The sequence below is a fragment of the Pleurodeles waltl genome, chromosome 2_2 (assembly GCF_031143425.1).
Source record: "Pleurodeles waltl isolate 20211129_DDA chromosome 2_2, aPleWal1.hap1.20221129, whole genome shotgun sequence".
In the NCBI taxonomy this organism is placed as follows: Eukaryota; Metazoa; Chordata; class Amphibia; order Caudata; family Salamandridae; genus Pleurodeles; species Pleurodeles waltl.
Genome location: NC_090439.1, coordinates 258179691 through 258194145, shown reverse-complemented (window position 1 = coordinate 258194145; position 14455 = coordinate 258179691). Strand labels below are relative to the sequence as shown.

At 44.9% G+C, this 14455-nt stretch overlaps 1 protein-coding gene across 1 annotated transcript in view; it reads right to left on the bottom strand.

Moving 5' to 3' along the window:
* ADCY2 (adenylate cyclase 2) overlaps nt 1–14455 on the bottom strand; it is a 4811883-nt gene that overhangs the window by 427173 nt on the left and 4370255 nt on the right. Inside the window, exon 17 of the mRNA XM_069219709.1 lies at nt 6607–6720. Coding sequence (XP_069075810.1) covers nt 6607–6720 — 114 coding nt within the window. The remainder of the gene's footprint in view (nt 1–6606; nt 6721–14455) is intronic.

Sequence of the window (14455 nt, the reverse complement as noted above, 5' to 3'; positions counted from 1 at the left end):
TGACAGCACCTGCACGTCAGGGGGGATTCCAGTCAGATTGCGGATTGGTGACATCAGGTCTGGCTCCAACTGGGTACATAGTTCCTGGATTGTGGCACGGTCAAACCGGTAGGTCACGATGACATGTCGCTCTTCCATTGTCAACAGGTCCACCAGCGGTCGGCACACCGGTGGATTCCGCCATCTTCCAATATGTCCCAACTGACGGTGCCTAAGAAGGACAACAGCGAAGAAACTGTGAGCATTCCTCCAGGTATGTACCCACAGTCACACACAAGACTACAACAGACAATAAACCCATCCGGGAAAGGTTTTGAGTGTAGGCCTCGGTATGTGTGACGCAGTAGTAATTGAAGCCATGTGAGCCCCTGAAATGCCCGCTGCCTGACCTCTAAACTGGGACAATGGGATTGTGGGGTAACTGCGCTGGCGTTGGACACCGTCGCGGTAGGCGGTCGTAGTGCGCGGCGCAATGCTGCATTGGTTAACATTGGACCCTATGGGTCACAGGAGCCAATGAACAGGTGCGCCGCCGGTGATGATGCGCACCGCCGCGGACGTCACCGCCGCGGACGTCACCACCATTTTCTATCTCTTCAATCACTAGATACCTGATCTTCGACAGGAGAGGACCTACACTGCTAGTGCTGCTGTGACCTCGGTCTGGAAGTGACGATGGCTGCTGCATCTGGGGAAAGGGCCCCTGCCTTCACTGCACAGGAGTTGGAGAAACTTGTGGATGGGGTCCTCCCCCAGTACACGCTACTCTACGGTCCTCCAGACCAACAGGTTAGTACACAGGGAGCACGTTGGATGGGCTAGGCTTGGGTGGGGAGGGCTGGGTGGATGAGGGAAGGGGGCAGAGTACATAGAACAGTTATGCATGGGGATGAATGGGCCACAGGGATAGAGTTGGGAGGGGGCCAATCACAACAACGGTGCAGTAGGTAATGACTGTCCTCTTTCCTTGTGCATGTCATGTAGGTCAGCGCCCACCAGAAGAGGGACATTTGGCGTGCCATCTCCAAGGAAGTCCGGATCCTGGGGGCCCACCAGAGATGGGGCACCCACTGCCGTAAGAGATGGGAGGACATTCGCCGCTGCAGCAAGAAGACGGCGGAGGCTCAGCTGGGGATGGCCTCCCAACGTGGGAGGGGTGCCCATCGCACCATGACCCCCCTGATGTTCCGGATCCTGGCGGTGGCCTACCCGGAGTTGGATGGGCGCTTAAGGACATCACATCAGACACAAGGGGGTGAGTACTACCTCATCATATGGACTTTGCGTGCAGTGGAGGTGTCTGGGTGGGGGTGGTGGGTTGTGGGTGTGCCTAGGCCAGTGCGAGTAAGGTAGGCAAGGCCCGTCCGTTATGTAGGCCATGTGGCACTCTACCCCAGCTCAAAACAGAGGGAAGTTGATGTATAGTTGCCCCTTTGCCATCCATGTGGGCAGATTACTACCATTGCCATGTAGGCCATTTCCCAGAAATAGCATGTGCAGAGGTCAGGAGCACGGCGTAATGCATGGGGCTGCTGCGTCTGTCTTGTCCGCCAACGGTAGCGGTATGCCATGCACTAAAACTCTCTTTCTTCTGTCTCCCCCCTTTTCCTGCTCTCCCTGTCCTTTTGTACATCAGCATCAACAGGCGGAGGTACAGTGGCACCGGAGCACGAGGGAGCTGCATCCCACATGGCCATGGAGGACCACACCACAGACTCTGAATGCACCAGTGGGACGGAGGGCGAGGGGAGCTTCACGTCGGCCACCGGATCACCATCCAGCGACACAGACTCGTCCGCCGATGGGAGCTCCCCTGTGGTGTCGGCACCATCTGTGTGCCCCACTTTTACAGGTACAGCCGCCACCTCCCCTACCAGCACTGCCCTCCCAGCAGCCCCTCAGCGTGTGTCCCGTGCCCGCTCACCCAGGAGGGTGGGCATCACCTTCGCCCCAGGCACCTCAGGCCCTGCCCCAGTCACCCCTGCTGCCCTCAGTGAGGAGGCCATTGACCTCCTCAGGTCACTCACTGTTGGGCAGTCTACCATTGTGAATGCCATCCAGGGTGTAGAACGAGAGTTGAAACACGGTAATGCATTCCTGGAAGGCATTCATTCTGGTCAGGCTGTCCTTCAGCGAACCCTGCAATCTCTGGCTTCAGCACTGATGGCAGCCATTGTCCCTGTGTCCAGCCTCCCCCTCCAACCTCCTCCACCCAGACCCAATCCCCTGTACCCCAGCCCATCCCAAGCACACCTACAGACCAGCAGGCACACAAGTCAACACACACAAGTAGCTCAAGCAAACATAGGCACCACACACACCACAGGCACTCACACAAGCATCACATCCATACAGACACAGCAACATCCACTGTCTCCACTGTGTCCCCCTCCTCCTCTTCTCCCTCCTCCCTCCCAGTGTCGTCTACACACACACCTGCATGCACCACATCTACAGGCACTAAGACTCGCACCAGAACACCCAGCATCACAAGCCGCTCACCTGCACTCACCACCTCCCCTGCCATTTACACGTCCCCTGTGTCCTCTCCCAGTGTGTCTGTGATGCCCCCTCCCAAAGTACACAAACGCCGGCAATCACTCACCCAACATCCATCCACCTCACGACAGCCTCCAGTACCTGCACCTGCACCCAAAACACATAAAGTGACACCTCCTACAACCACCTCCTCTACCTCCACTCCCAGACCCCCTCCAACTACCCATCCCAGTGCAGTCAGAAACTGTCCCTCTTTCAAATTGACCTGTTTGCCCCCACCCCCCCTCCAGTTCAACAGTCCTGTCGTAGCGCCTCAGCCAAAAAGCCTCCAGTACCAGTGGTGCATGTTCCAGGTTTTTGGAGTGCACCGTCCACCAGGGCAGGCAGTAGGACCCGGAGCCAAGGCACTGTCAGCCCATCCCCTGTAAAGGCACCGAAATTGGAGAGTGGACGACGGGACCGTGTCAAGACTCCTGGTGGGACAACAAGTGAAATGGGATCGAAGGCGATTGGTGAGACAGCTGTAACTCCAAAGAAGGTGGGGAAGGTTCCGAGGAAGTCTGCCCAGCCTGTTGTGAGTGTCACGGCGGAGAAGTGCGCCATCATTTCCGGCGGTCCAGACACAACCGCCAGCACCGTCGTTACTGGTCAGGAGACCACCGCCAGAGTCAGTGCCCAGGAGGGTCCAAGTATTGTTACTGGTCAGGAGACCACCGCCAGAGTCATTGCCCAGGAGGGCCCGAGTATCGTTACTGGTCAGGAGACCACCGCCAGAGTCAGTGCCCAGGAGGGCCCGAGTATCGTTACTGGTCAGGAGACCACCGCCAGAGTCAGTGCCCAGGAGGGCCCTAGTATCGTTACTGGTCACCGCCGGAGTCAGTGCCCAGGAGGGACCAGGATCCCACAGCCCCGCTGGGCGATGATGGAACGTCATTCCACACCCAATGTCCAGTGTGGAGTTCGTCATGCCACACCCCAATGTCCAGTGTGGAGTTCGTCATGCCACACCCCAATGTCCAGTGTGGAGTTCGTCATGCCACACCCCAATGTCCAGTGTGGAGTTCGTCATGCCACACACCAATGTCAGTATCTGAACCGCCATCTCAGGCTACCACTCAACAGTCCATAGCCAGCCATGGCAAAGCACCGCTGAACAAGGCCAAGACCGCCATGGTGAAGACCGCTGAACAGTCCATAGCCAGCCATGGCAAAGCACCGCTGAACAAGGCCAAGACCGCCAAGGTGAAGACCGCTGAACAGTCCATAGCCAGCCATGGCAAAGCACCGCTGAACAATGCCAAGACCGCCATGGTGAAGACCGCTGATCAGGGCAAACACCGTGTGGGTATGAATAGGCCGCTACAACAGGCATCCTTCTCCCATGTGCAGCTGGGACAGTGACAGAACAGGAACTTTCACGGGGAGACTCATCCAGTCTGGCCACCAGTCCCACCCAGTACCAGTTGAGAACTGCATCTACTTGCGTCAATGTGGCTTTGCACTCCCCAGGATGGTCCAGTGGGCAACCCACCCACTGTAAATACTTGAGAGACTGTGGCTTTGCACTCCCCAGGATGGCACAGTGGGCAAACCACCCACTGTAGAGACTTGAGAGACTGTGGCTTTGCACTCCCCAGGATGGCACAGTGGGCAAGCCACTCACTGTAGAGACTTGAGAGACTGTGGCTTTGCACTCCCCAGGATGGTCCAGTGGGCAACCCACCCACTGTAGAGACTTGAGAGACTGTGACTTTGCACTCCCCAGGATACATCAATGGGCATGGAGCCCCGTCGTGGATCTGGCTTCGCATTCATCTGGCTGAGGTGCCCCCCCTTTCCTTCCCCCTGAGGTGCCTGTAGTGTTTCAATCTGATGCCCCGGCAGTGTTCTCTCGGATTTTGGTCAGGTATCTATTGTGGGCCTTGCCCATGCATTTTTGGACTGTTGGTGCACGGACATTGTTGTGTGTATATCTGCGCTACTTCTTGTAGTGTATATATAAATATGACAGATTTCGAGATATGATTCAGTATATTTTTATATGACATGTATATTGGCACATTACAATATTTGAACGGATCTCGCTTTGTCTTTGCATTCTTCCGGGGGGATTGTGGGTTGTTAATGTGATATTTTTGACTGCATTGGTGTGTATGTTGTAATATGCGAGGGTGGGGGTGATTGGTGGGTGTCCCCCTAACTTTTGCCTTCCCCCTCCCCCGTGTCGTAGATGCAGTACTCATCGATATGTTCTGCGCCTATGTCGCTGTTGTTCGTACAGGAGCAGAAAGACAAGGGCAGGTAGTATTTGGAGTTCCGGGTCCATGGAGTGGTCGTTCCTCGTGGAGTGTGTTGAGGTGAGCGTTTTCCCATAGCAAATGCTGTTTCCGCCGTGTTTTTATCCACGTTGAACCCGCCCCGGAAAAGGTGTCGATTTGGTGTGTTGTAATAGTGTGGGCGGTACTTTGTCTCCCGCCTGTCTGTTGGCAGTGACCGCCACGCTGTTTGTCTGTACCGCCGTGGCGGGCGAAGTGTTAAAGTGGCTGTCTTTGTTGGTGGTTACCGCCAGGGTCGTAATTCCCTTTTTTTTTCCGCCGGCCTGTTTGCGGTATTACCCCACCTTTTACACCGTCCGCCAGGGTTGTAATGACCCCCAAAGTCATCTCAAAGTAACCGGATGCCAAACCCCATTTGAAAAGACAAACAGTTGCCCCACTAGCATTGAAACAGAATCGCAACCTGAATCTGAATGGCTTTAAAAAATCCAACTGTGGATTTGTCAACAGCAAACCTTTTTAAATACTAATCCCTTACACTATGGGCTACTAGCATACCAAATTAGAAGGCTTTAAAATGTACGACCATTAGAATGACCTTAACACTAAATTAAAATGTTGCGCCGGTAGCAGCACACCTGAAAATCTAACGTACAATCAAGGACAGCCTTACATTAAAGTGTCTGCTTTACTTACAAATGCCTTTAAGTAGCAGTCTCCAAATACTGTCAGAAAAACTTAGGCAAAGATTTAAGAGGGCCTAGTGCCTCTTTGCGTCACATTAGCATCATTTAATGTGGCTCAACGAAACCAAAACTGCAGCACCAGATTTACAAGGCGCACAATACATGCATTACGCCACTTTGTAACCCCTTGTGCCTCATTATACCTGTGCCAGGCATAATGTATGCAAGGAGGGCGTTCTTTCATTAAGGGGGTCTGAAAAAATGGCGCAAAGAAATCTAAAAGATTTCTTTGCTCCATTTTTGCGGCATTTTTTATGCCTGCACAGAGCAGGTGTTAAAAGGAGGCACACCATTATTTATAATAGGCCTCAATGTGCTTTTCGGGATTAGCGTCAACATTTTTGACGCTAATGCTGCAAAGTGTCAAACTAGCATCAGAAATGTTGACGCTAGTTCCCTAACTACCACCATGGTGTGTCGTATCTTAAATACAGCGCACAAATACTGTCGCTTGGAAGGCCTAAGGGGCGCAAGAAATGTGGTGCTGCATTGGATGCATTGCCATTTTTCTTGAATATGCCCCTTGATTCCAGGGCATAGTGTTATCATCAGCAGATGAACGAGTCTGGTTCACTCCTATAGCCAAATTCTTAAACAGGGCCTACTGACAATTCCTGGTAGAGGGCCCCAACACAAGTAAAAACGTACTCAGCCGATGAAGATCAGATCTCAACCATGTTGCAAGCTCTGCCCTCTCAGTCCTTCTTTTGGTATTATTGTGCCTTGCCTTGCTCATTTTGTATTTCTTCCAGTTTCTCTCTATGTTCACAGTTGTTGCCAGGTATCCTTGCGCTGTTGCAAGGCATTCGTCTACATTGATATTTTCAACGTTTTCCATATGCATATTTGCCTGACGCAATTTAGTAAGGCTGTGTGGGCATTCCATGTAAATAAATGAACACACATTTTATCTGCTTGATCGGGCATCTCCTGATTGAATTTACTCATGCTGACATGTTCATGTCTGTACAATGGAGTTATACCGATGTTCCACATTTGTGTCTTTGAATCTAGAATTTCCATTCACTACAATATTTGACGAGTAAAAAACAAGGAAACAGAGAAAATAGGTTATGTTCACTTACTGGTAAGAAAAAATAGTTGTTCTGTACAAACCACAGCGTATCCCCACTGGGTACAGTTGCATTTGAATTGTTGAAGACTGGAATTACAGCAACCACAGCATCATCCAGGAAAAACTGGAATAAAGCACATATAAAAAGAATTAACCTTCATAAGGTTACAATAAGCAAAATAAAAACAACTACATTGAAATTATAGTGTACTAGGGCATTCTCGCCCTTATTTTGAAAGGGTCACAAAATCTGTGGTATTATGAGTGGGCCTGTAATTGAAAATCTGACTCCATTAACTCGATTTTTTTGGGTGCAAAATATATCATCCAATTACAAGATGTTGTATAATGAAGTGAATTTTGGTTCTTATTATGATATATGAGGTAATACAAGACTACAGCTACCACAATTAGGTCCCTTGAATTGAAGGCCTAAATAGCAAATCCTTTCTTTCTCGTGGTTCTAGGTTCAATTCTCAGTGAACACAAGTGGTCTTCTACTGTTGTATACTTCCTACAGTTTATGAACCTATGGAAATAGGAATACAGTTCAGGAAAATAGCAGTTCGGCACGTGGTTTGTGAGACAGCATCCATTTCATAAATTATTTGAACCCTCAAGAATTGAGGGGCTAAAACTCCTGCCACGTACTGCAAGAGAAATAAATGGGAATGTCCTCTCCAGGTTGGGTTTTACATATTTTCATTTTGATATTTTCCTAAATGTCCATCCACATATACAAAAATAAAAAAGTGATTGTTCACATTGTTCCATACATTAAACCATTCTGACTCACGTTTATAGGAAGTAGTTTATTCACCTATTTGAGTCAAATGGTATTTGGATCAATATGAAACATAGGAATAATGGAAGATCAGAGAATTACTTTAAATAAAGGCAACATTATTGAAATACAACGTTAATGTGTGAGTAGGTAGCTGCATAATTCAAGTAAAACAAACACGCAGTATCATGTCCTACTGGGATATTGGGCTGGAGGTAGGGATTTCATGGGTCGTCTGGTGTGTGTTTGACTGTTGGCTCCTGTCAATGACACTGTTAGTGGTGAGTAATTTCTAAAACCCAAGAAGGAGTTACAGATCACAGTAATCATTTCCCCTTACTATTTATATTTCTGCGCTTTTTGGTACCTAAAGTGACCAACTCTGACATCCAGCTTCAGTTTCAATCTGTTTGAGATTCCTGTATTCCTATCATTAGTGTTGCTATTGTTAATCTGGGGAGGTATTGGGAAAGTATTTTGGAGTATGGGAAGTCATACAGAGTCAACAGGATTTCGTGTCTTGCTAATTTTTGGGGATATTTTTGTTCAAAGAATGATAATTTGCGAAGTTATACTCAGGCATGTTTTCGCAGTTGTTCACTAAAGGGGTGCGTTAAAGAGGGGAAAAAGGGGAGCTCAGGAAAAAAACAGCCACAATATATCTATGAGGTGCCCTCACAAGGGACAACACCCATCCCTTTAAGAGTTTACAAAGTAAACCAAAACCTGTAGAAAAAACTAAGGGAGGCACTCAAATAATTTTTAAAGACTAAGCATATATCCACGCAGTTATAATAAAGTATAATATAGAAGAATTTTTTCAATCAAAGTCTAAAACAGTTCTTGATGTGTAGTCCAATCCACGTGATTTATTGAAGCAAATCTTCCAACAGCTTGAATCCCAACAGTCCATTCATCGAAAAATCACACTACATTCCAAGCCAACACGTGTTTCGTCATGGGGAAATAACCCAAATGACTTCTTCAGGGCTTATTATAACCAGAGTATAACACACTCATATATAAATATCCGTGCAGATATCGTTCCAATGCTATCCGTCAATCATAAACAACTCGGTCCAAATCTTAAACCAGTTCATAGTGGTTCAATCAGTAACCCCAAGAGCACATCGCAATATTTTCTCCATTTTGCCAATCTTTGACCCGATAACCTTAATAATATACATTCCGGCGTCTCCTGATCACCACGCCATAGCCGCGAGTACACAGTTGAGGTGATGTTCCCAGGGAGAGGTGAGTGGTGGTCTTTTAGAAGGCAGTGCTGATTTGAAAACCTTCCCAATAGTATTTCGCTGCCAATCTACAAAACTAAGGAGCATATTTAAGAAAGGTGGAGCTGCACAAAATACAGTGCACCATGGCGCAGGGTAGGGGGCAATAGCATCATTTTTTTGTACGCCATTGATGTGCTCTGTAGGAGTAGTGCAAAAAGTTTGGCGCTACTCCTGCAGAGTGCATAGGTGCCCATCGTATTCAATGTCATGCCCCTTTTTTATAAACAATTACACATGCAGAAATATTAAAGTGCAGATTTATCCTTTTTCCATACAGCACAATGCAGCAAGCCACGTTGCTGAGCTGCATGAAAGGTAAAGGCCAGGAATGCACCGTATTTGCCAATATACAGCTAATTCCTGTCCTGTCCTAGCACTGGCACACTTTTGGCTGCCTAGCACCAATGCAAGCACCCTTGCGTCATGGTGCAAGGGTTCCTGCTTTGCAGGCAGGATTTTTTTGTGATCAGAAAGGAACACCTTCCTGCACAAAAACAATCCTAAAAGGCATTTTCCTCTTCTACCTGTGCTGTAGAATGGAGCACACGTAGGAAGAGGAAAAAATGAGGAGAACCAAAGATATTTCTCCTCATTACGTCTCACATGGGGAGGAGTAGCATTTTGACGCATTCCCATGTCTACCACTAATGGTAAACCTGGGAATGCTCCAAAATCCACGGGTGGAGGCTTGGGAACATCTCAAGATGTTCCGGCTCAAGATAGCTGGCCAAACTGGCATGCACAGTGTAAACTGTGGGAGTGACCACCATTCCCGACTGCCAGTCAGCTGCAATGCCCTGTCCTCAAACACTGCTGAGCCTGGGAGCAGTGAAAAATAAAATGGTAATTCAGTTTAGTACCATTTTATTTTTCATGTTTGCTGCACTGGCAGCAGGGAGGCGACGCTCTTCTGCCCTGATTGGGGGGCTGCCTATGCAAGCCTTCCCTTCTATCTTCCGACCTAGGTTTTCAGCTTTGTTTTCGTTAATCATGCATAAAACTGCATTATCTCAATTTTGTAAGTCCTAGCTTTTCATCCGTTTTCCCCATGAGCACGATTGGAAAGATTATCTGCAGTAAAATATATTGCGTGCGTTGCTGCTGAACACTGAGTAGAGAAACTAGTGTTGGTGGCAAGAAAAAATGCAGTTTTGTATACTTCTGGTACCAAGATTGTGGCATATTAGTTGTTGGTGGTGGCAACATAATCAAGAGAATTTTCTATTAGTTGAAATTCACCCCTTTTTTCTGACTGCGGAACAGAATTAGGGCTGATACTCTTTTCTGTGGTGTTCCTTTTGAGAGAACTGTGAAGGGCCAGGCAAGGCATTTAACATAATTATAATGGTATTCAGGTAAATACATTGCCTGGACCACGGACAGTGCTCATAATTGCAGCTTCCCCAACAAGGAATGCTGTCTTGATCACCTGCCAGCAGACTCCCTCTCGCACTCTAACCAGCAAGCGCCACACACAAGCTCCTCTGTTGTGAAACAACTGAGACCCAAACCACAGATTGGTGTGCCTGAGTAAGGGATTTGATTAGGCCATGTTGGGTGCTTCCACTGAAAAGGGTGCTTGTATTTCGCTATTTGGATTTTGGCAAAGCCTATACTCAATGCAGTAGGACTCAGTTCAGTATGGTGGCAAACCAAGCTCATTGCTTTTGTTCAGAACTGTTTATTATAAAATGTTTTTAAAAAAGTCAATAGGCCTGACATATTTATCATAAAAAGCATATGTTAACATAAGTCCGTTTAAGGGTGGATTTTTATTACTCCGTGCTAAAGCTTTTAGCAGGTATTTTATTCCATTGAATCTCACAGATTACCATTGTACGCAAGGGATTTGGTATTAGCCACCCACTCTGACAAACCCTGAGGTTTTTCACTGTGATGATCCATGTTAAGCCCTAATCGGAGGGGTTTATGTTGTTTTGTAAACTGTAGTTCTTCTACATAATTGTAATTTTATAACAGTATGCATGGAGGTTTCCAGTTATGTGCACTTGAATAGCCATGCATTAGTTATGGTGTCCAAGCAATGACAAAAACTATAAGCTTTATCAGGTCACTGGGAAAAGTTATACCAGAGTACATAGATTTGATTTGTTTAAGATTAAACATTATGACAAAGCCATAAGGCCTGGAGTGCATATGTTAAAATCTGTAGCCTTTTAAGGGTGAATTGTCATTACCCAATGTTAATGCCTCCAGGCAGGTATTTTCTTACATGAAATCTCACAGACATCTGTAGTAGAAAATGACTCCCGATGTTGGTGACCCACCCAAATAAACTGTAGGGATGAATGTGCACTATGATAATCTTTGTTGGAGTTCCTTAAGAGGGATCTGATACTGTTTCAACAACTATACTTTTGTATACATTTTTTATTTTACTCCGCTATCCCTAACGTTTGCCTTGTGGACCAGTACAGTAGATTTTAGCTGGGTATGTTGACAAGCTAGCAATAAATCCTATAGGCCTGATTGCTCATAATGAAAAACGTATGACAAAGATAGTCGGCCAACTTTAATTGTGGAAAGTATATATTAGGTTCAAGATTAATTTAAGGGTTAATTGTTATCTTTCTGTGTTAAAGCCTAAAAACAGGTATTGTGTTACATGGAATCTCACAGATTATAAAAATTGTAGAAATTGTAGAGAAATTGTAGTCCCATGTTTTGGTGTCAGTTACACGCTCTGATCAACAGTGGGTTTAAGGGTGGATGGTCTTGGAATGTATAAAGCATGCCCTCAGGTAATTTTGTGACATGAAATCACAAAGAGTACTTTTGTATAGAGGGATTTTGGAATTGATTACACGCTTCAGCAAACCCTAGGGGTAGAAGATTTCCATTGTACTTCTTTTTCTAAATATCTTCATTGGCATTATTCAGTAGTAAAAAGCGTTTTTGTATTTAATTTTTCTCACTCGACAGCAGTAAGTGCAGTGGTATAAACAGTACTGTGAACCAGTAAGGCATTTCATGTTACATTTCATGTTACATGATTGCAGTCATTTATATGTTTTCCGTCAATTATAACCCCTAATAACCATCACCTAAATCCAGCTACTGCAGTCTCGGAACACGCTTTTCTTTCTGTATGATCCTTAGTCAAAGGCATAGATATTCTTTTAGCTATTATATATGGCATTGGAAATGCATGTACCTTGTGTACCTTCACATGGATACATAGCTACTAGAGTTGGGAATAAGTGCTAGTGTAAAACGTATAAGAATTTTTTTTCATATATTGGGAGAGAAAAGTTCCACTAGTATAGTTAAGTCAAAAATAAACAGTGTGAAACAGTAAACAAAGGAAAAGGAAAACAAAAACTGTAACTCCAACTATGACTCAAGTAGTACGTGATGGTTTAGGAATTGGGGCTTGTCAGTGATATTTCCTAGGCTAGTGTATTATAACTGAGATTCTCACTTTCGAGACAAGGCAAAGGCTAGCTAGTCCTGGGTACTTAGTCACAAGCGTTGCTGGTAATGCAGACCAGATTGATCATCTCCAACCACCCTGGCCCATCTCCCTGGGCTTATTTTGGCTCCAGGGACCCAACCCCCGGGCCAAGGCAAATTAATAATAGAGGAGGGGTCATGTGGCCCCCCTCCCAGGGTCAATTTTGGCCCTGGGGACCCCATGTCCCTCGACCTGGCCACTTCATGAAAGAGGAGGGGGGCAGCATGACGGCTCTCACCGGTCCTATTTTGTCCTTCTGGACCCCATCCCCCAGTGCCAGGCAAATCAGTTCAAGGGGACACCCTTCCCGGGCCAATTTTATTCCAGGGGACCTCAACCCTCAGGGATCGCCCACTTGTTGCTTGGTGCCATGGCCCCACCCAGGGCACACAGGGTGCACATTTGGGGATCGCTGGGGGATCTTCAATCCCCCTTAGCCTCTGCTGGTTCCCCACCTCCAGTGGGAGCCTTCATTGCTCCTGCATGCTGGGAGCAGCAACTAAGTTTTGTCAGGAACCCCTGGGATAGATCACTCACTCCTAACAATGTTTCGGCTGGCCTCCATCTGTACTCTCATATGTTTCCCCCAATATGACCCAAATATGATACTGTGATGACTGTTCACGCTGTTCACCTCAGTCTTTGGAGCAATTTTTCTTTTTCTGCAGTTATGAATTGTTATGATACAGGTTTTTGGTGCCAATCCTGAAGCCCAGGGGCTTCCTGCAGTTTAAGCCAGCCTTCTTGTTTTTGCAATTGTTAAATTCTGAATTTGTGGCAGTTGCAGTACTTTCATTTCTGAAGGGTGCGATGGCTTGGCATAAGGTCATGAATTTTTAATGTATAGGATTTTACATGTTTTTATATGTAATGTGTTTGGTTTTTATTGTGTTCTTATGCCTTTAATGATTATAATTGAATAATTGTATAAAGAATAAAGAAAGAAAGGATTGGGGATGGGTATCTATTATTCCTATATTTTACTTTTTTAAGATTGTTTACATTTATGTAATATTATTATATGAATATTTGTTTAATTGTATATATATATATATATATATATATATATATATATATATATATATATATATATATATGCACACACAAACACACACACACATATATATATAGATATTATTTTTAGTCAATGTTGTCTTTTTTAAATTTAGTTATTTGATAAGTTATTTAATGTTGTGGATTTCATTGTGTTACATTTTTTATGATATATATATATATATATATATATAAACATACACACATTTGTAGTTATGTGTGTATGTTTATATAAGTATATATTTACATTTAATATTAAATGTTACGTACATTTATTTATTATACATTATATTATTTATTATGTATTACATTTAATATTTTCTATTTTAAACTATATATATATATATATGTATATATATATATATATATATATATATATATATATATTAACAATTGATATTTACGTCTTATTTTTAACAATATTAGTGTGAAACATTATTTTTTCTCTGGTATTTTCGTACATACCATTACAAGAATAGGGAAACAATATTGGTGTCATTAATATTTTTCACGCAATATTTGTGTGTCACAATATTTTTTGTAATCAATGTCATGTAAATGATCCCTATCAAAATCCTTCTGTTTAAGTAAATGCCAGGCATAGTTCCACTGACAAATATCAGCAGGTTTGACCTGCTGATATTTATTACAAAATCCGCAATTGTGATATGTTCAGTGACAGAATATGCTGAAGATATTGCAACTGTTAGTAAATAGGATGCTCAAAATCAAGACCTGACCTTCATTTAGCATTACAGACTAACTGCAACCTTTGTCTTCACAACGCCTAGACTACTGTGAGGATCACCTTCTGCACATAGTCACTCAGTGATCTTCTCTTAATGATACCTAGCATCATCAAGAGCAAAGGCTAAAATCGTGACCTGCTGTAGCCTCTTGGCAGGGGAAAGACATTGCTTGCTGGGCAGAGTGTTGTGCCTGACAGCACATAAAATAGCACACCAAAATGCAGAAATCGACTTTGCCAGTTATACCTCTCACAGGATTCAGTCCCCAAAAAGCAAATGCCTATGATCACAAAAGATATTCCATAAGCTCATCACCTCCTTAGAATAAGTGAACCCAATATATAACTTACCACCTATAGGAGATGCCCATCAACCTCTCTCTTACAAAATCAAATTTAAGTGAAGTGTGACAAATTCATACAAAATAATGTATGTATTTTTGTGACACACGCATGTAAGAAAATGCTAATATTTGGATATTTATGATAAGTAGCAATTTGTGC